General features: G+C 43.9%; 1 protein-coding gene and 1 non-coding gene across 12 annotated transcripts in view; both read left to right on the top strand.

Annotated features, from left to right (window-relative positions):
- CYRIB (CYFIP related Rac1 interactor B) overlaps nt 1-27,403 on the top strand; it is a 147,436-nt gene that overhangs the window by 53,181 nt on the left and 66,852 nt on the right. For 2 of the 11 annotated variants that reach the window (XM_060611328.2, XM_060611332.2), the window contains exon 1: nt 15,305-15,562. The exons of 7 other annotated variants lie outside the window; for them this stretch is intronic. Coding sequence is in view for 1 of the 4 variants with exons in the window: in XM_060611337.3 (XP_060467320.1) it covers nt 22,681-22,705 (25 nt within the window). In the remaining 3 variants the exon portion in view is untranslated. Of the gene's footprint in view, nt 1-15,302; nt 15,563-22,584; nt 22,706-27,403 lie in introns of those variants that run through there. 2 more of the 11 variants (XM_060611336.2, XM_060611337.3) reach the window with 2 other exon arrangements.
- Nucleotides 21,629-21,833, top strand: LOC132664936 (small nucleolar RNA SNORA73 family). The gene has a single exon (XR_009603924.1). It is a non-coding gene; the product is annotated as a small nucleolar RNA SNORA73 family (small nucleolar RNA).

Genomic DNA, 27,403 nt, shown 5'->3' with positions numbered 1-27,403 from the left:
GAGCTTCTGAGAAGAGCAGAACCATTGTCAACTCCAATGCATCAGAAGAGATGGTTGCATTCAGATAATTTTACAAAAATGATTTCTGTCCCCTTCTGACTTGGCTGCCTAAGGCTTCCACTTGGTTTTAAAGTAGTAGGGTAACTATTATGTAATTGTATACAATGCTTCTTTCCCCTGGGCTCGAGAGAACTCACGTATTCAAAATACAGAATATATTTGTTTTGATGAAGAGTTTACGTAAAGCCAGTGTGATTCTTAAACTGTCCCCAAAACAAGGGCATATGAACTGGGTTTTTTGGTTTTCTCCAGACTCTGCAGAGATAGAACATCCAGCAGAGCAGGAGATGGTTTACCATAACTCATGTGTGTGCTGCTGGCAAAATGTCTGTGTTCTTTTTTTTTTTTTTCAATTTACTTTTGAGAGAGAGAGAGAGAGAGCATGCTCGCGAGCGAGTAGGGGCGGGGCAGAGAGAAAAAGGGGGACAGATAATCTGAGGCGGGCTCTGTGCTGACAGCAGGGTGCTTGATGTGGGGCTCGAATTCACGAACCGTGGGATCATGACCTGAGCCAAAGTCATCCGGCTGCTCAACTGACTGAGCCACCCAGGTGCCCCAAAATGACCTGTTCTTACTGCTCCCTAACCTACCATGCGTGTCGTGCACTTTGCTGCCCACTGAAAGAACACTGGTCTGTTCACAGATCTCCTGACCTCACTTCCATCCCACTGGATATAGTTTCATCCTGAGGGAAATTAACAAAAATGGGGAAATCAAAATGGTGGTCAGTGCCAAGTTGACATATAAGACTTTCAGCTTAGCAGCTGTGCTTTTTGAGTTCTTGTGTCTGCTTTCCATTTTTTTTTTTCAGGCTACTATGGATAATAATGGATTTATATTAGGTTGCCTACCATGTTTCAGGGCCTGGGGATAGATGAATGAAGCATAGTCTCCATTACATAGTCTTCAGTGGTCCTCCTCTGAACAGTCTGTCCATGCCAGTATATTTTTTTGCTTCTGATTTATGCTGGGCCTGGCAAACTTGTTAAACTGGACCTTAGAAAAAGGGTGAAGTAAAAAGAGGAAACAGGAAAGACATGAGGGTAGATGCATAGGCTTAGCTGTCAGGTGGGATTGCTAGGCTCACCTTGTTGACTGTAGAGGGTGACTACCGTGGTTGTCACTAGGACTGGTATTTAGGGGCTCTTTGTTACACAGCATAACCTAACTCATCCTGACTGATGTGACCACCACATAGGATTCGTGGAACCTGGCCAGCTTGTATATGCACCTGTGTGAATGCACGCACATGGAAATATATGTAAGAATAGATATGAACATGGGTGCCTGTGGGACAGTGGTTCTCAAACTTGTCTGTACATTAGAATCACCTGGGGATCTTTTAAAATTCCAAAGCCCAGGGGTGGCTGAGTGGCTCAGTCGGTTAAGTGTCCAACTTTGGCTCAGGTCATGATCTCATGGTTTGTGAGTTTGAGCCCCACAACAGGCTCTGCACTGACAGCATGGAGTCTGCTTGGGATTCTGTCTGTCTCCCTCTCTCTCTGCCCCTCTCCCAGTTGCATGCTCTCTCTTTCTCTCATTGACATAAGATAAGATGAGATAGATAAGATAAGATAAAATTCCAAAGCCCTCAGGACATAGTCTAAATGAATTAATTTACCAACTCTGGGGGTGGGACACAGCATTAATAGATTTTAAACTCTCTGGGTGATTCCAGTGTGCAGACAGTTTCAAGAACCATATGAGAATTTTAATAATAACATCATGATTATTATTTGGAGAGGAATAGGGATAATGGCAATGATATTGATACTAGCTATCATTATCGTTAACTGACTGCTGCTTGTCTGCTGGGCAGTATCCTGGGTATATAACAAACACTGTCACATCTAATCCACACTGCAGCCCTGCAAGACAGCTCTGTAGGTGGTTGGAGAAGGAAGAGAGGAGATCGTATCCGTTAAACTGATGTCAGCCACAGAGCTGCTCAATCCAGATTGTCAGGTATAGTCCAGAAAGATGGAATTGCTGGTCTCATCCTGTCGATCCCAGAATGACCACTGTGGTCATCATTGGGGCCGAGACCCCGGGGCTGTTTGTTACCACAGCGTAACCTGGCCCGTCCTGCTGGATGCAACCACGCTTTTAATAACCACAGTGGATTCAGGAGTCGATACGCGAGAGCACGTTTTGCAAAGTTATAAATTGAGAGTGAGTTTATTTTGGCTTGTGGCTTGGAAAGAGAAATGAGCGTAGTAAACCAAGCTATTAATCTTGGGTTGGTTGATTCATCCATCAAAATCACTCTCTGTGTTTCAAGGAAATCAGGTTAAGTAGATTAATAAAACATTACCTTGTGTGTTTGTAGTGCTTTCCTCAATGGGATACACGGTACTCTACAAACCTCATACCATTTGCTAGTCTTGACACTTCCTCGAAGGATTGTCAGGCATCAGTAGGGCCGTGTGTTACTGTAAGGTAATAACAGGAACTTAGTGATGGTGAGATGCTTATCCAGCATCCAGAGATGCCTGACTGCAGTCTTGGTGGGAGATAGGAGTTTGTCTGGGAGGTATGGTAGTGTCTGGAACGGTGTTCATAGCACAGAGAACAGCACAGACAAAGGCACAACAGCAGGAAATAGTAATTATAGGAACTCTATAACTAGCTTAGTATTACTACCAAGAAAGAAGCCATTCTCCACTCCTATGGGTGATTGAGAAGTCCCAGACAGCCTGCATTTCCACTTGTTTCTTTATCATTTGGTACATGTCTATTAACTTTTGTTTTTGACTTTGGAAGAGATTTGTGTGTAGTGAGGGGCCAAGAAAGCATAATGCTTTAATTGACCTCCTTTCCCCCGAAAGATCACACCAGACACCACACCAAATGTACACTGCTGATTAAGTAGAGATTTTTTTACAGGGCTCTGTTGACGCCTCAGTGATCCAACCCTTGGACGTGAACTCAGCAGTTCTCTGACTCTCCCTGAGTCCAGGCCTTGGGATTGTGTACCTGTGAGACGCCTCTGAGCCTCTCTTGGGCTGTTGGTTTTTCTTAAGTGTAAATGTTGGATTGAAGGTGAATTTCAAGGTTCCCTACATGTTTAAAATTAGGTGATTCATCAGGTACTCATTAATGCAAGTGGCCTATTAAATAAAAATGCTAAGTACATGCTGAAATGGATACGGCAGACATTTTCTCTGGGGCTGTGGGTTTAGATAAGACCAGGGCCTGGACAAGAACAACCATTCTCCTCTCTACCTTTGTGCATCAAAGCTGAAAGAGAGATGCTTTCTCATTAAACGTGTATTCTACAATGAAATCAGCACCAGGGTTTTATTTTTTGTATTTTGTAAATGTTTATTTTTTAGAGAGACAGAGTGTGAACAGGGGAGGGACAGAGAGAGGGGGAGACACAGAATCCAAAGCAGGCTGGCTCCAGACTCTGAGCTGTCTGCACAGAGCCTGATGCGGGGCTCAAACCCACGAACCGTGGGATCATGACCTGAGCTGAAGTTGGACACTTAACCACCCAGGCGCCCCAGCACCATGATTTTAGAGAAGAAGCTAGCCGAGCCAGTTAAGCTGCTTCATAACTTGGACCATACTGGTTCCCTTTTCCAAAGGTGTTGTGTTTGTTTTTTTTTGAATCTTATGCAATGTCTTTTCTTCTGTAGCCCCAAAACTCAAACCTTTTTTCACACTGTTAGCTCGTGTTTGACATCCCCATTGTTCTTTCTAAAGGTCTATATTGCAACCGGTTGGTTCCACAGCTAGTAACCTAATCATTGTGGCTACGTTGGGGAGAGTTTACATCTCACCTCCTTGGGTTGCTTATCTGATTTACTGATCTTAGGGTTGTGTCCATGTTGGGATTTTGGAGTTGGGGTAAGGCCCTGGGACTAGGTTAACGCTGGACCAATGCCATCTCTGTGACGAGCTGCACCTGTTTGCACGAGCTCTGTGCTAGCACTGGAGTTACAGTGGTGACAGCACAACCTGGTCTCTGCCCTTGTGGGGCTCCCAGTGTTTAAGGAAGTACACAAATCACCATGCGATTGCAATTATGTATGTGCTATAAAGGAGAAGCACAGGGTCCTGATCATTCATAGTGGGGCATCTGACCCAGTTTGCTCAAAGTTCAAATGTATGGACATGATGAGGAGCTCAGGAAAGCAGTTGGGGAGGCTGGAGGCATTAAGAGTAATCTGTGATGGGGGCGCCTCGGTGGGTCAGTCGGTTAAACATCCGACGTCAGCTCAGGTCATGATCTCACGATTCATGAGTTCAAGCCCCATATCTGGCTCTTTGCTGTACAGTGCAGAGCCTGCTTCAGATTCTCAGACTCCATCCCTCTTCCTCTGTAATGTGTGATCAAATGCAAGGGTGAAAGGTTCAAGATTGAGGCCGCAAACAGCACTAAGGTCCCTGTGAGTTGGTACAATTCAGGACACCAGGCCTTCCGAGAACAACTTCTTGACTCTTCTCCTCTAACTCCCCAAAGCCAAAGGAAGTATTCTTTCCCTTAAATTCTCCAGGCCATATGTCTATATCATTTCTTTGGCAGTTGTATGTTGCTTGCTCTCCTGATCATGCTCTGTTCTGTTTCTCAAAACAAACAAAACGTTAACAGGTAACAGCCCCAAGTGCACCTTTGTGCTCAAATTCACCAAAGCTTCCATTGATTGAGGGAATTGATGGGGAAATTCTATCAACTTGGGGAAAGTTTAAGAGATACTAGCTTGTAGGAGCACTTGGGTGGCTCAGTCAACTGGGCATCGGACTTCGGCTCAGGTCATGATCTCATGGTTGGTGCGTTCGAGCCCCATGTCGGGCTCTGTGCTGACAGCTCGCAGACTGGAGCCTGCTTCGGATTCTGTGACACCCTCTCTCTCTGTCCCCCTGCTTGCATGCTCTCTCTCTCTCTCTCAAAAATAAATAAACATTAAAAAATTAAAAATAAGAGATGCTAGCTTGTAACTAAAAGTCCAAGATAAATGGGCTTTTCTTTTCTGCATCTTCTTACCTAGTTTTCTTTCTGCCCCTGTGATTCTGTTTCCATATTCCTGCCCTTCCTTACTGCTCTCTGTCAGAGGTCACTTGTCCTTGGTCACTTCATCTATTTCTCTTCATCTTTCTTCTGTCTACATGCTTTGTTGAATGCTGTCTTTTAAAACAAAATTGTTCAAAACATTGAGGGAAACTTAAAAAAAATTTCATCCCTACTCCCTCATCCTGTTTTAACCTCTCTGATCCTATCTGCCAGTTTCCCATGGGGGTGCGTATTGTATATTCATGGCATTCTGTTATATATACAGTTTTGTACTTTGCTCTTTTAGGATGTCCACAAATTTTCTTTATTTAAAAAAAATTTTTAATGTTTATTCATGTTTGAGATAGAGAGAGAGAGAGAGAGAGAGAGAAAGAGAAAATGAGTGGGGGAGGAGCAAAGTGAGGGGAGACACAGAATCTGAAGCAGGCTCCAGGCTCTGAGCTGTCAGCACAGAGCCCAACACGGGGCTTGAACCCACGGACCGTGAGAGCATGGCCTGAGCCATAGTCAGACGCCCAATCGACTGAGCCACCCAGGTGCCCCAGAATGTTCACAAATTTTCAATCAGCAAATGTTAATTGAGCTTCTATTCTGTGCCAGGCATTGCTGTAATGGCTGGGGGTAGATACATCAGTGAACAAACCAGACATAATTCCCTGCTTTCCTGGAAGTTTCCACCTGTTTCGTGGAGAGAGACAATAAACATAGTACAAATTCTCTTAGGAGGTGACTGCTGTTACAGAAAAAAACAGGAGGGTTGAAGAAGGTTGGCAGTATTTATAAAATATTTTCTCATGTTGCTACTATCTTTGTGTGTACTTGGGGGTTGTATATTATCCTTGATATTGATGGATTATATTTTATTTAGAGCATTTAGAGCCTTAGGACTGTACACTTTAAATCTGGAGAGAACTTATGAATCATTGAGAGTAAACCATTCATTTTTGAGGTGAGGAAAACAGGTCCAGAGAAGAGACAAGACTGGCTCAAAATTATACAGCCCCTGAGTGGCAAAGCAGGGGCTGTTAAATCTTAATTGAATTGATTTTCTTTAATTTTAAAGACAGTTCTTTCAGAACCCTGGTATGCTGTTTCCCTGTTGTGGGAAATTGAATTTGTTTCTGGTTTTTATTATAAATAATGCTACAATGGGCAGCTTTATACCAAAACCATCTGAATGAAACCAAGTTAATAATAACAGCAATAATAATAATAGAAAAGGCTAATGTTTATCGAGCACTTAACATTTGCAAAGCACTGTGCTAAGTGCTTTACGTGAAATAACTTAATTCTGACAGTGAGTACCGTGACTTTCCTATTTTTTACAGATGACTAAATGAAGGGATTCAGACTCAGGTCTGTCTGTCTAGAGTCTGTGTTCTTAGTCACCATGATGTACTGCCTTATGGGTTTGAATACTAAAGCTGCAAATTTCAAAAAGCAAGATAGTCAGCCATGCAGTTTCATTTAAACACTTCAGAGTTGTCCAAGAACGTTGACATGTTAGGTTTAACTGTATGTCATCAATGTTTTTAGGGTGAAAAGTGGTTGAATGTTAACAATTTCATACATTCCATCTGTTGCTTTAGTTAATCCTCATCATAATGGTGAATTAGGGGCACCAGGGTGGCTCAGTCAGTGGAGCATGGGACTCGATCTCAGCGTCAGGAGTTCGAGCCCCGTGTTGGGTATAGAGATTACTTAAATTAAAAAATAAATAACTTAATTAAAAAAATCCCAATAATGGTGAATTAGGTGGTATTGTAAATGAGTAGCCTAATATTTTAGATGGAGCTTGGACACTGGATGAGTTAATTAATGTTTGTAGAGAGAAAAACGAACGGGAGGCAAGAAAGGCAGTATGACTTGGGCCACGTAACCAGCTGCTCATACCTGCGTCAAATCCTGACTCCCTGTCTTAGTAGCTTTGTGACCTCCAGTGAAATACATTCCTGGTGCCTAATTCTCTCAACTGAAAACTGTCATTATAAAGATGGGTGGAAATCATTTTGTTCAAAACCGGCAGAAACTAAGCAGTCGAGCTGAGGTATCGAGTGGTGGTAGTTCCATCCTGCCATTAAATTTCAAGAAAAACCCGTCTCTTTTCTCCAACCATGGTGTTTCTGTAAAACACACAAAGAAGTTTTTTATTTATTATTATTATTTTTTTTTTAAAGTTTATTCTCATTTATTTTGAAAGAGAGATAGAGCGTAAACAGGGGAGGTGCAGAGAGAGGGAGAGAGAGAGAATCCCAAGCAGACTCTGCACTGTCAGCGCATAGCCCGACATGGGGCTCGAACCCACAAACTGCGAGATCATGACCTGAGCCAAAACCAAGAGTTGGGTGCTTAACCGACTGAGCCACCCAGGCACGCCATGAAGAAGCTTTTTAAAGTGGCATGGATTAACTTCATGACCCCTGACACAATTAGGGGATTCTCGTTCTTTACAGGGAAAGTTTTTCCTCTAACTTGGATGGATGGAGAGCTGTATTAAGATGGGTGGGGCAGCAGAGATGGACCTCTGTTTGGGTTTCTGGGTCACAACGACTTGAGGTCCAGGAACAGATGCCCCCACCAGCTGTTTCTCTCCCTCCTGTCTTCCGGTGCCATTTCTGATTTGATGACATCTTGCCCCCTTGTTCAGGTGACCCCCTCCTGTGCCTGCACAGCTTGGTAAGGTGGCCCAGCCATGGTGGGGGGTGGCAGGGGGGCAAGGCAGCCAGTGCCCTTGAGCACTAACTAGTCCTGCTGGAATGGGGTCTGTTGTGTCTGTGTGGCAAGGTCCTTACTTCCGGAGGGCAGTGACCTGACCACCGTCAGAGCCAAAAATGCCAAGTGGCAGGGGGCCTGGGTGGCTCAGTTAAGCGCCCAGCTTTGGCTCAGGTCATGATCTCACGGTTGGTGAGCCGGAGCCCCGCATCGGCTTCTGTGCTGACAGCTCAGAGCCTGGAGCCTGCTTTGGATTCTGTGTCTCCCTCTCTCTCTGCCCCTGCCCCCACTCATGCTCTGTCTCTCTCTCTCTCCTTTTCTCTCAAAAATAAACAAACATTAACACTTTTTTTTTGGAAAATGCCGAGTGGCTTCTCAACCACGCCATGGGCTGGACTTGCTGCTTGTGGAAAAGGACAGTGCATCCCGAGCGTGCCCTCTTGGGTTTTTCTGCAGCCAGTTCTTTGTCTCTAAGTGGTGCAGTGGGCTTTGGGCCACAGACTGCTTAGGACCTCGGTAAACCCTGGGAACCAGCCCATCCCTCCAGGGAACAACTTTGCCCCTGGGCAGGGCTTGGGAGGGGGAAGTGAAGGCTTGCCGAAAGTCTCTTCCTCTTTTTACATTAAAATCTTGGCAAGAAAAGGCGCTCTTTCTTTCTGTCGCCTGTATCAGCAGCAGATTCCCAAACTGAACTCCGAGACATCGCCCTGGCTTCGTCACACGTCACCTTTGCCGGCTGCAAACAATCTTGCTTCTCCAGCTGATGGGGACTCTAATAACTCCAGGTGGTGAATGGGCGGTAGGGAGTGTGGTTCTGTACAAATACAAGCTCTAACTAAAGCAATACAAACACAGAGGAAAAAACGGGAAGCTTGTCAAGAGGGAAGTGCTGTATTAAAACATTTTACCTTTACTGACATTGAAGAAACCTCCCCTTTAGTTTAACACTGGGAGATGTGTTAAATACTCTGTGGTGCAGTGACACGGCTGAGTGTTCCAGAACCTTTAACAGCAAGGCAGCAGAAGTATCTTTATTAAGGAAAGGTGATTAAGATATACTGTGAAATGAAACACAGCAGATTACAGTCTAGGAGCCATTTCTATAAAAATATATGAATTATCTTTATATAGATACAGGAAAAAACATTTGGAAGGGGATCCACTTGGTGGGAGGTTGGATCATGAGTGTTTATATTTTCTTCCTTTTGCTCATCTGTGTTTTCAATTTTTTGTCTGCAGTCAACATTGTTCTTCATGGAGTTTAGGGTGAAAGAAGGATGTCCGGGGCTGGGAACCGCCCTTTTTTACTCAATCATTCCACACATTTATTGAGGGTCTCCTAGGAGCTGGGTGGGCACAGTGATAGGTGTTGGAGCGGAATAGCTCCAACCTCTGCCTTCACAGAGCTGATGTTTTAGTGGGAGGCTTTTCTTTTTCTTTTCTTTTTTTTTTGTTTGAACTTTATTTAGAGAGAGACAGAGAGCAAGTGGGGGAAGGGTAGAGAGAGGGTGAGATAGAATCCCAAGCAGGATCCACGCCATCAGCTCAGGGCCCGATGTGGGGCTCGAACCCATAAATCGTGAGATGGGTGATCTGAGCCGACATCAAGAGTCGGATGCTTAACCGACTGAGCCACCCAGGCGCCCTATGGGAGGCTTTTTAAAAACACTTTTAAGCTAAAAAAATAAAAATAATTACAGGTTATACAAATTACCGTGAAGGAAAAAAAAAATGCCGGTGGCATATAGGAATGACTGAAGGGAGGTGAGGGAGGTGTGACCGGGAGGACCCCTTTGAGGAGGTGACCCTTGAACCTGAAGGCCAAGAAACAGGCACTTGAAGAGGCTAGAAGGCACATCTGAGGCGCAGGGAAGGACCAGCGATGAAAGGCTGCGAGAGCCTACCGCCTTCCTGTAGGTCACCCCGTGGAACTGCCCACCTGTGAGAAATGTTACATTTGGGAATGTGATGGAGGTTCATAGAGCCTTGGAACTCTGAGGAAATACGGCCTTAAGGACAACTTTATGGCTCCTGAGAGATTGGCTAATGTTTTGCTAAACAACAGGAATGTGTTAGGTTTGAGCTGTTGGCTTTGTACTTTGTTTCTTTTGAGTAGCAGCTCTGATGCCATCTTTCATGGCGGAGAGGCTTCAAGTGCTGTCTGGGGATGCCCAGGCCTCATTCCTGTGTCCTCTTCTGCATTCAGGAAACTCGCCCACTGCATGCTCAGCCATCAGGCCGGACACTGGAGTCCTAGTCCTTAGCCTTCGAACCTCTGGCCGTCCTGGAAATGTCTGGGAGGGTGCCTCTTTCCTCAAGGATTCAGTGTTCATTGTTTCCACCAAGAGGAGGAGGGAAGCCGTTGATAGAAGTCCCTGAATGTTAGGTTGAGGACTAATATGTCATATTTGAATTAACTATGGTAGCACCATCAAGAGTCCTAAGGGCAATCCAAGCAACGCAAATCAAGAACCATAGCGATATTCAGATCCTTTAACCCAGAACTGCAGTACAAGGAACTTAGGTGGAAGTCATTTTTTTTAATGGGAAGAAACCAAGGATACAGCAATGTCTATAACAGCAGTAATAGGCATTAATGACATTGTGCTTTGGGGCTTTGAACATATATTCCTATACTGACAGTACTTATGAGAGCTTTGCAACATTCCTGTGATGGGTGTTCTTATGCCCATTTCACAGATGGGAAATGAAAGGTTAGAGAGGTCATGTGAGTGGTCCTGGTTCACCCTGGCAGATTTAGGCTCTGAACTCTAATACATGCATTGTTGCCCGGTGGGTTTGTTCAGAAACTCTGAAAATGATGGAAGTCAAGAAAGCATATGGAGGGAACCAAGACTGAAAATTATTATCGAACTTAATGTATGCTTAGTTGTGTCCCAAGCATTTTGTAAATTTTATCCAGGTTAATCATCACCACAAACTTGAGGGGAGACTGAAGCTCTGAGAGGTTGGAGAACTTGTATAAGCTGTAGAACAGGATTCAGACCCTGGCTCGGCCAGGTGGCTTCAGTTCTGTTGTATTGTCCTCTGCTTCACAAGAAAGCATTGTTGGGTGAGTGAATACGTGGTAGGCTGATGCCACAGCTCTGCATCTTCTCCAATGCAGTACGTTCTCTCAGTACTCTCCCATGAGAGTTGCAGCTTGGCTGACTCTTGAGGGCACACTTCTCCGACACCCTTCACCTAAAGGCTCTCTTTCCTCACTCAACTCATCTCTTGCGAAATGCTCAGAACCGAGTGAGTCCAGGGTAAACCAGGCATGCAGGGTGTGAACCTTTAGCAACCGAAGGAAATTGAGCTATTTCAACGTGATGCAATATTCTCCTGCCATTAAAATGATAAATGTGACTGTAGAAATATGAAATGGCATTGGGAAATAGTTGCACGTATTTGAAGATAGTAATGGAAGCAGTGTGCATTGACGTGAATAAAGGTTGGGAGAGGACAGGAATGAAAACTGTGTAAAGGTATCGGGATTGGATGGTGTCACCTTCTGATGGGTCTGCTAAGCTAGGAACCTCAGGGTCAGGTTCCACAGCTCCTGCTGCTACTTTGCCCAGATTCAGCTAGTCACAAACTCCTGGAGATTCGACAGGAGTATCCTAATTCTGGTGCCCCTTCTCCCTCTCCATTGCTAGCTTCCTAAACCAGGCGCTAATTATCTGTCAGCTGGACTGTACAAAAGCTTCAGTGGTCTGCGGACCTCAGTTCTCCTTCCCACCATAGTCCGCTTTGGACACTGTCGTCAGAGTGACCTTGATATAAAACGCATCTGATCATGTCTCCCCTTGCTGAGAAGTTTCTGTTTACTTGTTATTGCCTTCAGGAGGCAAGTTCAGACTTCTTAGCATGGTGTTTGAGGAGGTCCTGCACAGTCACACTCGCCCAACCTTACCTCCAGCATGTCATAAACTCCCCTTCCTCTCTGCCCATGTGCCTTTTCGCTCGTCCCCTCCCCCAGTCTCTTCAAGACCAAGTGCATCCTGTCTGAAGCCTTCACAACTGTCCCAGGGATTGTTGGTTCTTCCACTCTCCTAGATGACAACGAATGATGCTGTGTTGTAATTCTGAGGTTACAGCTCTCTCTCTCATGAAATTGTGAGCCCTGCCAGGGCAGGTACCACACATCTGTTGACCTCCAATCTAGACCCTCAGCATGGTGCCTAGGATGCAGTAGGGTGGCAAAATTGTGTATTGATGGAATGAATCAATGATTAAGTGAAACAATTTGTTTATAGTGTTTAAAAATTTTTTTAATGTTTATTTATTTATTTTTGAAAGAGACAGAGTGTGAGTGGGGGAGGCTCTGCTGCACAGAGCCTGATGCGGGGCTCAAACTCACAAACCGTGAGATCATGACCTGAGCTGAAGTCGGACGATTAACCGACTGAGCCACCCAGGTGCCCCTTAATGTTTTAAAGTTGATTTAGTAATAAAGTTTAAAAAGGAAACAACATTTAAATTTTTTTTTTTTTAACGTTTATTCATTTTTGAGACAGAGAGAGACAGAGCATGAACGGGGGAGGGGCAGAGAGAGAGGGAGACACAGAATCGGAAGCAGGCTCCAGGCTCCGAGCCATCAGCCCAGAGCCCGACGCGGGGCTCGAACTCACGGATTGTGAGATCATGACCTGAGCTGAAGTCGGAGGCTTAACCGATTGAGCCACCCAGGCGCCCCAAAGGAAACAACATTTAAAGAAGAGATCAGGAACTTCTGAAATTTACAAAAGCAGAGTCAAGTTTATAGAAATGCAGAAACACACGGTGGAGTTGAGAGATTGGGTTTGAATCCTGGATCTCCTACTGAGTCTTGGTTTCCTCATTTATAAGGTGGATGTCAAAATAGTACCATATAGGGTGGTTGTAAAAAGCAAAAGAGGAAAAGCAAGCAAAGTGCTTAGTACAGTGCCTGGCACATTGGAAGGACTAAAAAAAAAAAAAAAAAAAAATGCTAACAAGCCACAGTGATTAAATCATCAAGAGCCTGGGGTTCTTATGTAAACGTCTTTTTTTTTTTTTTTTTTGCATCCTTCTGCTTGTTTTTTTTCAACATAAAACTTTGAAAGCTTTGACCTCAGCTGAAATGGGATTACATTCACGCAGGGTGACAAAGAAAGGATTGAGGAAGGATAAGTTCAGCACTTCTCTGAAGGTCTTGTCTTCTGTTCCTCTTTCAGGATATCCCACATGGGGTAGTATAGTGGTAGAGCTTACTTGTGAGTTCTGTCACAGGCCAGGGATCTAGGGCAGACAATGAGAAAGGTATCTCTGAAGGGCGTGCTCTACCCTCCTCACAGGATTCATCTTATTTTATGGTTATCATTCAACAACGGACGTTTCTTTGCTGGGCTGTAAGCTCCCCCAGGCTGGTCTCATGTCTGTGTTGCTCTCCAGGGATAAAATTAGGACCAATGGATGAAAATTGTCGGGTATCAGATTTCTGCTCAGTGTAAAAGGAGAGGTTCCTCACGATGAGAAGAGGCTGACTGTTGCAATAAGGAGGTCCCCATAATGGGAGATATTTGAGCTAAACTGGATGGGGTTGATACTATGGAAGAGATTTCTGCTTTTGTTGGGATATTGAGGTAGAGATGTATGGTTACTCAGAGCTCATATTTAAGGGACTGGGCAGGTATATGAACTTTCTTCCTCTGGCACAAATTGAGGACAGTGGATTTCTGTGGACCAGAATTATTTAAGACTGTGTATCAGCGTGTAAGAAAAATGCACCAAAGTTCTTGGATTGTGAAGACGGTTCTGTCAGCATCAATGTTTGCAAAATATTGGCTCCCTTAGTTTAACTGAGATTGATAGAGATTATAATATAATATAGAACTCCTAAATTTTCCTAAAGTATGAAAATTAGGGTAAAAGTCTGAGGCCTATGACCCTTGCCTTTAGTGTATGCCTTCAAAAAGCCATCTCTCGGGGTGCCTGGGTGGCTCAGTCGGTTAATCGTCCAGCTTTGCTCAGGTCATGATCTTGCGGTTCACGAGTTTGAGCCCCACGACGGGCTCTGTGCTGACAGCTCAGAGCCTGTAACCTGCTTCAGATTCTGTGTCTCCCTCTCTCTCTGCCCCTCCCCTGCTCGTGCTCTTTCTCTGTCTCTGTCTCAAAAATAAACACTAAAAAAAAAAAATTTTTTTTTTAAAAGCCATCTAATCTCTCCATGACTCTTAACACATTTCTATATAGTATGGCTAACACCATGGAGTCTCCAGGTAATTCAAGAGGAAGACAAAAGACTAAATAAGGGAAGGGCTTCCCTTCTGTATTTGGGGCAAGGAGTGCTTTCTTGGCTACCACATCTGGTAAGGCCTGGATAGTTCCTGGGATTTTACCTATTTGACCAGAACAAGAGTTCATAGTCAGGTTTTCATAGGTAGGCTTCCTGGGTCCATAAATCTCCTGAAATTGTATGGAAATTTGTGTGCATATGTGCATTTTTCTGGGGGAGAAAAGCCCCTACTTTTGTGGGATTTTCAGTAGGGGCCTTGACCCCCAAATATTTCGAACCATTTACTTCCATGGTAATTATCTGATCAAACTGAAAATATTCCAGGTAAAGGTAACATTGTAATCATTTACACTTTAGTGTTAATGAAAAAAATCTGTGTCATAGCAGGATTAGGATGAACTAGCTGGATGGAATGTTCTGTTTTTATATGTAAAGAGGGAGCATTTATGTTCCAGGGTGAAGAGAGATTCTGGAAATAAGATGCTGTGACCTGGGCCACATCCAAATTCTCTGCCCCCCGCCCTGGACATTTTTGCCCAGAGCGTAACTCTGTAACATCTCATTTATCTCTTAGAGCCATGCGTGGCAAGGTACAAGTCTCAAGTGGCGCCTGATTTCTGTCCTCAGACTGATCATTTAACATCTCCCCAGGGCGTCTCCACGATACCATCGTAGGCGATAACGGTGCACCTCTAGGCTCTGGGGAGTCGGCCCGCGCTTCTGCTTTGCCGGGGAGCGGGAGTGAGGTTCAGTACCTGGAGCGGGGGAAAGGCTTGCTCGCCAGCCCAGCCATTTGAGGCGTGGGGGGTTGGTGGGATGTGGCAGCTTCGCTGAGTTCAGCACAAAGAGTCCTGATCGGCGAGTTCCGAGTTACAGTTCCTGGTGTTTCCGAGTTAGCTGACCTGAAGCAGCTTACCCCCACTTCTGAGCCTCAGTTTTCCCAGTGTAAGATGAGAAGATTGCAAGACTCTGACCCACCCGGATGCCATCTCGGCGGCGCGACGAAGCTGCTCCTTTAAGGAGGGCGGGGGGCGCGGAGGCGGTGGCCGCGCCCCCTTCCTCTCCTTCCTCCGGCGCAGGACCACCTGTCTCCGGCCTCGCCACGCCCCCTTCAGGAGGGGCGGGGGGAAGAGGGGCGGGGAAGGAAGGCCGAGGATTTACCTTGCGGGGCGGGCGCGCGACGCATGCGCACGGCCGGACAGGTCCGCGGCGCCCTCACTTCCTGGCATTCCCCCCTCCCCCTCCTCGCCGTTACCCTGTACATCCGGGTCACTTGCCCTCCCCGTTCGGAGCCGCCGCTGCTGCTGCTGCTGTTGCCGCTGCCGCCGCCGTCGCCGCCGCCTGGCTCGTCGCGGCTCCGCCACAGGGGCAGGTGCGGAGGGGCTCCCGGTCCGGCCGCCGCCGCTGCCCCGCTCCGGGCCCGGGGCTCCCTCTAGCGCCGCTGAGGGGCCGCCGCCGCGGCTCAAGGAGGGCGGAGGAGCGGGGCTGAGAGAGCCCGGAGGCTCGAGCGGAGAGTGAGTGATTTATTTTTGCCGTTTTCCGTCTTCCCTCACGCCCCTCGCTTGCCTGCCCCTCGACCCCATTTTGGCGGAGAGGCGGGCGCGGTGGGGGCCGCGCCGGCGCGGGGCTTCCTCGGCCCCCGGCGCCGTGGGCCCGCCCCGGCGCCCACCCCCGGCGCTGCGGCTGCACCTCTGCGGGCGCCCCCCGCCCGCCGGCCCGCGGCGCCCCGGCCCCTTCCCCCGCGGCCCGGGCCCCGCCGGCGCTCATTCATTCGGACCTCCTTTCTTCCGCCCCTTCCTCCCACCCGCACCTCCACGCGCGTGCTCGGCGCGCCCTCCCACCCCGCTGGAGCCGGCCGCCGTGCGTGATTCTCGGCTCCCTGGCTCTTCCCCTCCCGCGTCGGCGCTCGCCCCCCACCCCCGGCTCCCAGCTCCCTGTCGTCCGCGAGGCCACCTTACCTCCCTCCCTTTCTCCCCGGACTCGCCCACAGATCCACACCCCCTTTTCCCTCGGATTCCGCCACGCCTCGCCGCGACAGCCAGCGGTCCTGGTCACCCGCGTGGAAGTTGGTGTCTTTATTGCCCCTTTCCACCCTTCCACCTGTGCGGCCAGACCGTCCAACTTGTACACCGCGTTGACCTCTTAAATTCCCAGCATTTAAAGTCCAAATTCTCGGTCCTAGGGTGTGGTCTTAGTGTGTTTCCAAAACACACAATTTCTGCTATAATTACCCAAATCTGTGACTGTCAAACTGTAGTGGAAGTGGCAGTTGCTGTGTGTGTGTGTGTGTGTGTGTGTGTGTGTGTGTATAACTCCTGGCTATTCTTGGCCGTACCAAATATCTTTTTTTTTTTTTTTCCCTTGGAGGGGTATCTATGATGCATTAATTTTCCCTGAATGTAAAATTTGGCAGAAGATTGTTACTCTTTCTACACCTCCACGTTCCTCCTCGATCCGTTTCTTGCCTGATTTGCAGCCTTACCTGTTAATACCGTTTGTGGGTGAGACTTTTTCTCGTCTAATTTGTCAGCAGTAGTTATCGAGTGTCCCCTGGTGTGCGGAATACTGATGAAATGTCTGAATTCTTGCAGTACCACAAAGTGCTGTTCTGGATAAGACAAAGATTTTTGGAATTTGTTTACACTTTTTAACCCCCTTCCTGCAAATTTATTGAGTTTGCCATCCCTTTCCAACTTAATCTTTATGTGGAAAATGTGTATCAGTCAATTTTGTGTTCTTACAGTCTTGCAATTTGGCTGACAGACATTCCAGAGGAGTGTTTTATATAGCTAAAGGAATTTCAATCACTTGGGTCTTTGGGGACTTCATGCAAATCACTTTAGACAAATGTACCTCAAGAAAAACACACTGATCCTTTTAATTCTTTAATTGTATTTAATGATAGAAACCGAAGTTTCCTGTCTAGAACACCTTGATAATTGGGACTTATTTGATAGCCCCTTTGTGAAGTGTTGTAGTTGGGTAACACTGCTTGATCAGCATTCATAAAATGAAATGAGAGCCCCCCCCCCCCCCCCGGCCATTTTTTCATGGGACCGTCATAGTCCATAATAATGAAGTCAAAGGAAGGTTTTTAGGTCTGAGGTATACCTGTCTGCATATCAGTATGATACAGTTGCTATCAATGTTGACATCACCATTTTCTAACAGCCTTTCTGGGGAGCTAGGTATTAAAAAGGCACTTGGCTGTTTGTTCTCTTTTAGGTTTTGGATAACCACTCCAGCAGTAAGATTTCTTTTTTTTTTTAAATTTTTTTTTTAATGTTTATTCAGTTTTGATAGAGACACAGCATGAGTGGGGGAGGGGCAGAGAGCAAGGGAGACACAGAATCCGAAGCAGGCTCCAGGCTCCGAGCTGAGCTGTCAGCACAGAGCCCCGACACGGGGCTCGAACTCCAGGACTGCGAGATCATGACCTGACCTGAAGTTGGATGTCTAACCGACTGAGCCACCCAGGCGCCCCTAGCAGTAAGATTTCTTAACTCATAGTTAGGATTGCATTTCTTTTGGCAGAGCAATTTTGTTAGATAACTTTTTTTTTTTTTTCCAATTTCTTAAAACTTTTAACAGTTATGTAGCTGCTCCAGAGGAAACTCTTGCTTCATAAGATGTTGGCTTTATAGTATGAATTCTAGATCGTTTGATAATTGAGGAGAGGCTAGATTTTTCTCTCCTAAGAAACTGGTTCAGCCAAGGGAGACATGATTAGTAAATTCGTTCTAGTTGCCCTGGCAAAAATATAATTGCAGATTCTAAGATTAAGCAAATATAGTTTATATAGATTACAGGTGATATGTAACAAAATCAAACTTACGGTGTCCCATTTTTCTGAGCTTTCCCCAAATATGGGTTAAAAATATGTTACATAGTGTCACTCTTGGGATTATTTAACTCATATTTGGAATGGTCATTTACCATAGTAAGTAATTGGGGAGTACAGAGGGAAGCTTCTATCGTCTTACTCCTGGTTTCCTTAGTGAAAATACTGACTGGACTGTCACTTGAATGAGGTTACTTAAATTATTAAGTATTGACGCACTCAACTTATAGAGCCTATAATTTGCTCTTTCACTATTTAAGGAAAACAAAATTACAATATTTGGAAATATTTAGTTATGTTGTTAGTGGCATTCCCACTATTTTTCATCTCTCCTTTTCTATTACTGTGTCAGAATTTAGACTGATGCTCAGTAGATATTCCAATGTTTTGAATAATTGAAAGAATGGCAAGGTCAAAGAGTTTTTGATTATAACATCATTTTGTAATTATGTGGCAAAAGGTTTGGGGAAAATGTTGATTGGTCTCAGCTGCAGTTTTCTCAAGTATTTCGAGGATTGCTATATTTGATTACTTAAACTGCTTTGGGATCTTTGGGAAAAAAGTACAGTACACATATATTTTGTGTTATGCTTTAGTCCATTGAGTGGATTGTTCATTTAGAATGGTTATTTGACTCATGTGTCTTGTCAGTATTCATGAGCAATGAATTCAGATAACATTTTGTGCACTTAAAATCAGCATAAAAACTCTTGGGTGTGTAAGCTTATCTTATATTATGATCAGTTTCCTAAAATTAAGTTAATTTTTCAAGAGCTATTTTTTCAGGTGGCAGAAATGGAAGGTATCTTAAGTACTGTGACAGTGGTTATGTAATGTTTCAGTGATAATGATAATGTTAGTAGTAACTAACACCTAGCGTTTACTACTTGCCAGGTTGAGTTCTAAGACATTCAGTCTTTACAACAACCCTGTTAGGGTTATTCATATTCCCATGTCACAGACTAGGAAGCTGAGGTTACACTAAAGTGACACAGCTACTTACTGATAGAAGTTGGTCTTGGCTCTTTAATTATTATGCTGTAATAGTGAACGCTTATTGTATGCCAAGTTTTTTATATACGTTAAGGTAGTTTTATGACAACTGCATGGTATACGTTAATTCCTAGTTAATTCCTAATTAACACTAGGAATGTCAGGCTCAGAGAGCTTAGGTATCTTGTCCAAGTATGCTCCCAAGTAGGGTGAGGAAGGCTGGCATAAACCCAGGCCTCTATGATTTATAGTCTTTACTAAAATTTGGTTTCGAAGTACTAATTTGAGGTCCTGTATTTTATATTACATACTTAGAAGGCATACTTAAAACAGCCAATCTAAAGGCTTTTTCAGCTGACACACAGGATGGAAAATGTTCACTTCTTCTCTGCTGTCTTGTGAGCATGTACAGGATTATGATTTCCTGTTAACTAGCTGTAGGTTCACTCGTTTCCCACTCATGTAAATATATTGGAATGCAAATGAGTGACATTTGTAAAACTTTTCAACAAGGAAGTCATTCTTAGAACGTTGGTTCTTTAAATATACACATTTCTTGTGACACATCCCACGTCCTGATTGTGGTACCATGGGTGAGAATGGCTTTTTTCAAAGATGTTGCGTGATTTTGTTTAAGTGAAGACCTAATGCAAAGATACATTTTTGTAGCTATTTATTTTGAAGAGATGCTGTTCAGTGTACTGTTGTATGCAACACTGAAGTTTTTAATCCTGTGCAGTTATTTTCTGCCATGCAAGTAATCTCTACTAGATATATTCTAGTTGGTACATTTTGTCTGGTATTGTGTTAAGTTTAGACTGATAAAGATACTCTTCACTGTGCTTAGAATAATACTTCTTCCAATCAAAAATTGGCATGTTCTTAGATAATTCACTTCACATTGAATGCTTATTTAGGTCAATTTTAGGACACAATTGCTATGAAAAGAGTTATATATTCCTAGATATAATTATTTGGCAATTATTTATGTCATTTCTCTGTGTGTGAGAGGAATAGAGAATTTGAAGGCACTAATTTAGATGAAATCTGTGATTTAATAGGTCTTGAAGTGATTTTTTTTTTTTTTTTTTTTTTTTTTTTTTTTAAGAGAGAATGTGAGTGGGGAAGAGGAGGGGCAGGGGGAGAGAAAGTGAATCTTAAGCAGACTCCATTCTCAGCACAGAGCCCAACGTGGGACTGGATCCCTGAGATCATGATCTGATCCGAAACCAAGAGTTAGACGCTCAACCAATTGAGCCACCCAGGCGCCCCTCATATGACATTCTTAATTTAATTTCAGTGCAATGTGATAGGGAGGGCAGAATATAATTTTATTAAAATAATGTATTTTTAAGCTGAATGGTGATTTAAAAACCTGTTTTTGATAATGTATTTTTTTTTGACCGCTAGCACAGTACTTGGTATAGGATTGTTATTAATCACCCGAATACATTTAAAAAAAATTTTTTTTTTTTTAATGTTTTATTTATTTTGAGACAGAGAGAGACAGAGCATGAGCAGGGGAGGGGCAGAGAGAGAGGGAGACACAGAATCCTAAACAGGCTCCAGGCTCTGAGCCGTCAGCACAGAGCCCAATGCGGGGCTCGAACTCACGACCCGTGAGATCATGACCTGAGCCGAAGTCGGACGCTCAACCGACTGAGCCACCCAGGCACCCCCATTTTTAAAAATTTTTAATGTTTATTATTTATTTTTGAGAGAGAGCATGCGCATGCACTCACGTGCAAGCACGGGAGGGGCAGAGAGAGGGAGACACAGAATCTGAAGCAGTCTCCAGGCTCTGAGTTGTTAGCACAGAACCTGACACGGGGCTCGAACCCATGGACCGTGAGATCATGACCTGAGCTGAAGTTGGACGCTTAACTGACTTGAGCCACCCAGGAGTCCCTAATCACCTGAATACTTAATGAGCACCTAAGCAGGGTTATATTAACAGTGGATAAATATTAGTGGTCCCTCCTTAGAGTAGAAGATAGAGAAAAATAGACAATGTGAATTCACTGCTATTTGTTCCATAGGTACCTCGTCTTATGAGTCTTAAAAGCCCATGTTGTAATGCTATCTGAATTAAAACCTGCAAAGTGGACCAGTAGTCAGTCAGGCTAAAGGAAGAACGCATGGGCATAAGATGAAGGAGAAGCAGAAGCTTGGAGATAAGAGAGGTCAGGTACATTTTAGAAATGGATCTGGTTTTGTATGATGTAAAGGAGGGGTGGGTAAGAGGTACATAATAGGTAAACTGTAAGGCTGGCTGCGTGAGTCATGTTAACAAGTTTAGGTCAGTTTGGACTGAAGGCTATGGGGAAACCATTACAGGATTTTAAGGGGGAGAGAGTGAAATACTCAGCCTGTTCTAACAGCTTCTGGAGAATGGATTGAAGGTGAAGTAAGATTGAGTACAGGTAGGCAAGTTAAGAGGCTGTTGCCAAAGTCCAGGAAAGAATTGATAGTGCTCAGTATTTGAGTGTTGACAGTGGAGCAGTGGTGTTAACTCCATAAGATTTGATGATTTACTGGATGTAGGCTCTGTAGAGGCTGTAACTTTGCTTCTGGTGGTAGAGTAGGTGATAAATTTTCCCCAGAGGTCTTGTTACTGTTTCATGTAAAATTGAGATGCTCCTGGGGCTAAGACAAAGCCAGATGCCTTCTCAAAGACGCATTTTGAGTTGACTCTTTCCACATGGTTAGTCATGGAGTTGACCCGTCCCCAAGTAGGAATATAGGACCCACGTGGGTACTCCCAGGAGGTCACTCTCCCTGGGCTCTGTCCAGGTGGCATAGCCAAGCACAGGGCTTTGCCCCATGACATATAGTCCCTTTCCGCGATGCTGGAAATGAAGCCAGGCCTTGAGTCCGCACCTGCATATTCCTGCAGCTTCTCAGAGTTCTGTGGACGATGACTGAGGGGACAAACCATGCAGGAAACCGCTTTCAAAAGCACCCCCTGTCGGGATCTAGGTTGATTGGAAGTAAAAGAAAAATCTGCTTTTATCAGCTGCTGTTGTACTGGATTAAACTCTTACCTATCTTGTTTTGCAGTGATTGCTCAGGATTCCAAATAATTTGATTTGGGGAGAGAAGAGGAGCCTCACCTAACATTGACAGTTGATACTTCATGCTTTTGGGTCCTTTATTTGGCAGACAGAGTTGGTAAAGTGAATGATCAGTGCTGTTTTTGTAAGATAAGTCTGGAGGTTTGAAAGCTTGGGCACATGTGACCCATTTTTAAAACTACCATTTAGAGTAAATCAAGGGGGAGTAGTAGATTAGAAAACCAAAGCAGGAACATCAGGCTGGGGATCGTGAGGTCTCCATGAATGACTCAGGCATTCAGTTTCCACAAGAGGCCAGTAGCATGCTAACAATTACCTTAGAGAAGGAGTATATGCCAGAGAGTTGTGTCAGGGAGGCGAAGAGTTCAGAACCCACAGGGGGACTTCCAGGGGGAGACTGTCTGCCTCCCTTTGTCAGAGGGTCTAAGCAGTAAAATCATAAGTTACAGAGACTTGTACATAGAAACGGCCATTAGGGTTGTAGGGTCCCAAAGGCACTAGCATTTTTCTACATGCAGCCCTTCCTGATTGGGAGAATCCCCTCTGGCACTTACAGGGTGGGCAAGTACAAGCATATAACACACCAATTCTTATTATGTGTTGGATTGTAGAGGCAGCAACAATAGGACATTGAACTCGCCCAAAGAGCCCTACTCTTACATGATACTGATTTTTCTTCCCATCTGTGTGTAAATCCTGCCCAGACCCTATTAATTGAATCTGGATGTTCCCTCCTCTCATGGGACGAGGTAGGTTGGTGATGACATGGGTTCCTACATGTAAAAGAACCTTAAAACTTTGAGTCCGTCTCTGTAGTTCCTCATAGGGGTATAGGCAGCCCAATAGGGGTATTTATGGCCTTCAGTTCTTTTTGGGTGTCAGAGAGACCTCAACTCCATCCTTTATCATTTTTTTCTGTAAAGCAGAAGAGTTTGGGGGTGGAGGTAGAGTGGGATAGAGATGGGAGCGTGGAGGGAGAGAGAAGCTGTCTGTACCACAAATCAAAGCTTTGTGTTCACTTTTGGTCATTCCCTTGTAGTTCAAAGGAACTTCTCATATTTTTGGTGCAACTAAAACTCCATATTGGCAGCAAGGCGATCGTTACTTACATAATCTATTTTAGTTTTGGGGATTCCTTGGCTCAGCAGTCACAGCCACCTTGCCTTTCACCTGGAGACAGGGCTTGTTGCCACATTGTCTTGCCACATCCTTTCCTCTGCCAGCCCGGAGGAGAATGAACAAACACCGTTTGGGTGGGTGATTTCAATTCCACTTCTCACTGCTCAGTTTCTAAACATTAGTCCAACTCCTATTCATTAATCGGTAGAGTAGTAGGGATCTGTATTCTCACCTTCTCCCCATCTCCCACTAGGACCACGTTCAGATCCCCGGGTGTCTTCCCATTTCCTAGAACTCTGCCCTTGGTGGCCTTTATCCTCTCCTGGAAAGTCATGGATGGTTCTGTCAGCATCCTGTCCTTATTCCCAAAACCGTCCAGAACCATAATGGTCTGAAATCTTACCTTCTTGCAAGCTAGTAAGTTACCCTGCCACATTTTGATCGATGCTGGTATACCGAAAACAGACTCCTGGGGGAGAGATGAAGGGCAGTTTGTTACCCATGAATAGCAGTATTGGTAGCCAGAGGCTCAGCATTTGTGCTGGTTCCCTGATGCTCAGGTAATACTTGCACACGTAGTGGGTTACATAATCAGAGAGAAGCCCTGAGTTTAGGGAACCCAAGGGTATTGTAATGAGCAGCAGTCATGCCTGCCCTTTGCTCTAGAGGGATACATTGTATATATTATACTGGACAGTAAGCATGCCTGTCTTTTGCTCCAGAGGTTAACATTTATCTTTATCTTTCAAGGCTGTTTGGAAATATAGTCCAGAGCAAAGGGCAGTGGGTCAGTGTTGCTCTGCTTACAGAACATTAAAAAAATGGTCTGGAGAACTGTTTTTCAACATATGTAAATTATACCTCAATAAATCTGACTTAAGAAAGTACCTGGCATGTGGTAGGAACACAGTACGTGTTGTTATTGGTATTCTTGATCTGCATTTTGAGGCAAACGTATATATGATGACTTTGGTGGAATTTTGAGGTGCATGTTCTCCAAGGTAAGTTGATAACTAATAACATTTACTCAAAAAGGAATGACTAACGCGTCCAGACATCTTTTGATTTGAAAAAAATCAGATGTGTGTTTTTTTTTTTAAGCATTTTATTTATTTATTTTGAGAGAGAGGGAGCAAGAGCAAAACAGGGGAGGGGCAGAGAGAGAGAGAGAGTGAGTTCCAAGCAGGCTCTGCACTATCAGTGCAAAGCCTGATGCGGGGCTCTTGTCTCATGTGAGATGATGACCTGAGCCGTGATCAAGAGTTGGACGCTTAACCAACTGTGCCACCCAGGAGCCCCCATACGTGTTTTTTCTTTAAGAATTTCAGGGACATTAAATTAAAGTGAAATGTGAGAAAACCATCTTGTGTTGCAAGGTATGAGATTACTTTGCTTTTGTTTATATCATACTGCAGTTCTTGCCTTAAAATTCTGGAAAATTGTAACAGAAGTGTTAAACACATTTTTAACAAGGCTTTTTTATTTTTATTATTATTTTTTAATGTTTATTTCTGGGACAGAAACAGAGAGAGCACAAGTGAGGGAGGGGCAGAGAGAGACACACACAGAATCCGAAGCGGGCTCCAGGCTCTGAGCTGTCAGCACAGAGCCCGATGCGGGACTTGAACTCATAAGCTGTACAATCATGACCTGAGCCAAAGTTGGATGCTTAACCAACTGAGCCACCTAGGCGCCCCACGATGTGTCTTTTCCTTTAGATCTTGGGACAATATAGATTTAGGGGAGTTAAGAGAAGCTAGCATAGTTGGAGGGAAGTTTAAACTTTGAATTTGTCATCTTTTTAAAAGGAGGTTGAGCTTCATTTTACCAATTGGCATTTTCTAACTCCTTTCCAGTTTATTTTCTATAAACAAACATTTAAACAGTATTCCTTTAAAAGCTAACATGTTGGGGGCGCCTGGGTGGCTCAGTCGGTTAAGCGTCGGACTTCAGCTCAGGTCATGATCTCACAGTCCGTGAGTTCAAGCCCCGCATCGGGCTCTGTGCTGACAGCTCTGCCCTGCCCTGCCTGCTCATGCTCTGTCTCTCTCTGTCTCAGAAATAAATAAAAACATTAAAAAAGTTTTTTAAAAGCTAACATGTTGAATATTGTTACATTTGAATTGGTTTTGACTTAAATATTTAATATGTTCTGATATTATGTAAATATTATTTACCAAGTTTTCTAAAATACAGAAAAGTCAGCTTCATTTGTTCTATTCTTTCGGGTTAGAGTGTACTTGAATGTACAGAGCTGGACGTGTGAGGTAATCTTCTAGCTATTGTGGCACCACTTCTGAGTTACTAGTGAGTAAAAGGTTGATGTCTGGGAATCTAGGGCTGAAGCATTTTGGAAATACTCTTCAGTAAGTGGGACTTCCTCCATTACAATGTGAATATAGTTAAACCAAAGCTTTTCCTTTTTATTTATAGAACAGCACGTTGAAGCAGTAGTCAAAATATGTAGCCTGGGGTTGGCAACCCTTTGAATTGGGTGTGCCAAAAGTTCCATCATAGTCTGTGCCATGGTGACAACTGGCCAGTGTTCTCTCTTTGGTATGTGTCACTGGCCCCTTCTTACTAGTCCATTAGCATATTAAAAGTTCATTTAAGAACTTTGTTTTAGCTGATCTTCGGTGTTCCTTATCAGCAACTTTAAAAAATTGTATATGTTTTATTAAAATCAAATTTATTTCTTTTAAACCATTCCGAGTTTGCCTGGTTTGGGTAGGTTGATAGCTTATGCTTTTAAATAATTGAAAACAGTATTTAAACACTTCAGAATTCTTCCTACTTGAGGTATACAAGCAGAACTTTGAGTGAAGTTCTTTCACTAGGACCTTGTTTGGGTCTCACAGGAAGAGATGAGTGAGCAGTTTTTAGAAGCATAACTGCTTTACAGTGTTATAGGAAACCGTCTTCGAGTCGTAAAGTAGGGCTAAACAGGTGCTGGTAGACAGTTTATCCCAAGCAGTTACAAGTCACGTGATTTGCAAATATTTTTCTCCCAGTCTGTGCCTTGTCTTGTTATTTTCCTAGCGGTATCTTTTGAGGTGCAAGGGTTTTGAACTTTCATGAGCCTAGTTTATCTTTTTCTTTTAAGGATCATGCTTTTGGTGCTCTCTCTGGGAAGTCTTTGCCCAACCCAAGGACATGAGATTTACGCCTTTGTTTTCTTCTAAATGTTTTGTATTTTATAGTTTTAGCTCCAATGTTTGGGTCTGTGATCCATTTTTAATTAACTTTTGTATGTAGTATGAGGTAAATTTCTTAAGTTCATCTTTTTGTATATAGATACCCACTTGTCTCAACGCCATTTGTTGAAAAGACTATCCTTTCCTTCATTGAATTGCTTTGGTATCTTTGTTGATATTCATTTGACCCTAGACATATGGGTTTATTTCTGGACTCACTTTTGTGTTTTATTGGTCTACATGTCTATCCTTCTGCCAGTACCTCATGTCTTGATTACTGTAGCTTTTCGTGCCGTGTTTTAATAACGCAAATAGCATTCTTTTCTTGTAAAAGTATATGTTCATTTATAAAAAAAAAATGGAAACAAAATGGGAAAGTAGAAGAACAAAGCAAAAGTCACTAAGCAGTCACTGTTATGGTGAACATCTCTCCAGATATCTTGCACATGTATGCGTGTTGTATGAGTGCACACACATCCTCCACAATTATACATAAAGGCACATCAGTATTTGCCCACACTCATTGTTCTCGTGTACTTTTTGAGTGAATACATTTATTGTCAGCTTTAAGAGAGAACTGATTATTTTTCTTTCTTTTAGGCACTTCTGTAATTCTGTGAGTTTTTACTGACATAGACTTCTGAGAAGAGCAAAGATTCTTTGGGCTAAGAACTATAAGTGCTTTTTTTTACTTGGTAGCATGTTAATTGGAATTTATTTCTCACTTCATCTGTTGAAAGATGACTTTAAAACAAGTTTTTTAATGTGTGCTCTGTGAATGGACGGCAGATTATGTGTGAAACGTTAATAAAATTAATCCCCAAATCCGGTTTTAAACATTTAAAGTTTCCATAAATCTGCTCTTGAACATTAGATTAACTTTTTGGCAGTTGTAGTTATGAGTGTGGAGCCAGTAAATATTATATGTGTGGTGATAGAGTTTTATTTGCAGTCATATGAGGACTACTCCCTGCTGCAAGTTTGTTTTTACCACGTTAATAAAGGAAGAACTCTCTTTGCGGTTTTGCACTTTGCGGATTCAATCTGTAGTCCTTGAGATCTTGAGATCTTGAGATCTTGAGATACATTCAGTGGTCGTTGTGGAACTGTGGCCAAATCCTGAGACACTTTCCC

Source organism: Panthera onca, chromosome F2 (assembly GCF_046562875.1).
Source record: "Panthera onca isolate mPanOnc1 chromosome F2, mPanOnc1 haplotype 2, whole genome shotgun sequence".
Taxonomy (NCBI): Eukaryota; Metazoa; Chordata; class Mammalia; order Carnivora; family Felidae; genus Panthera; species Panthera onca.
This window is presented reverse-complemented; position numbering and strand designations above follow the sequence as displayed.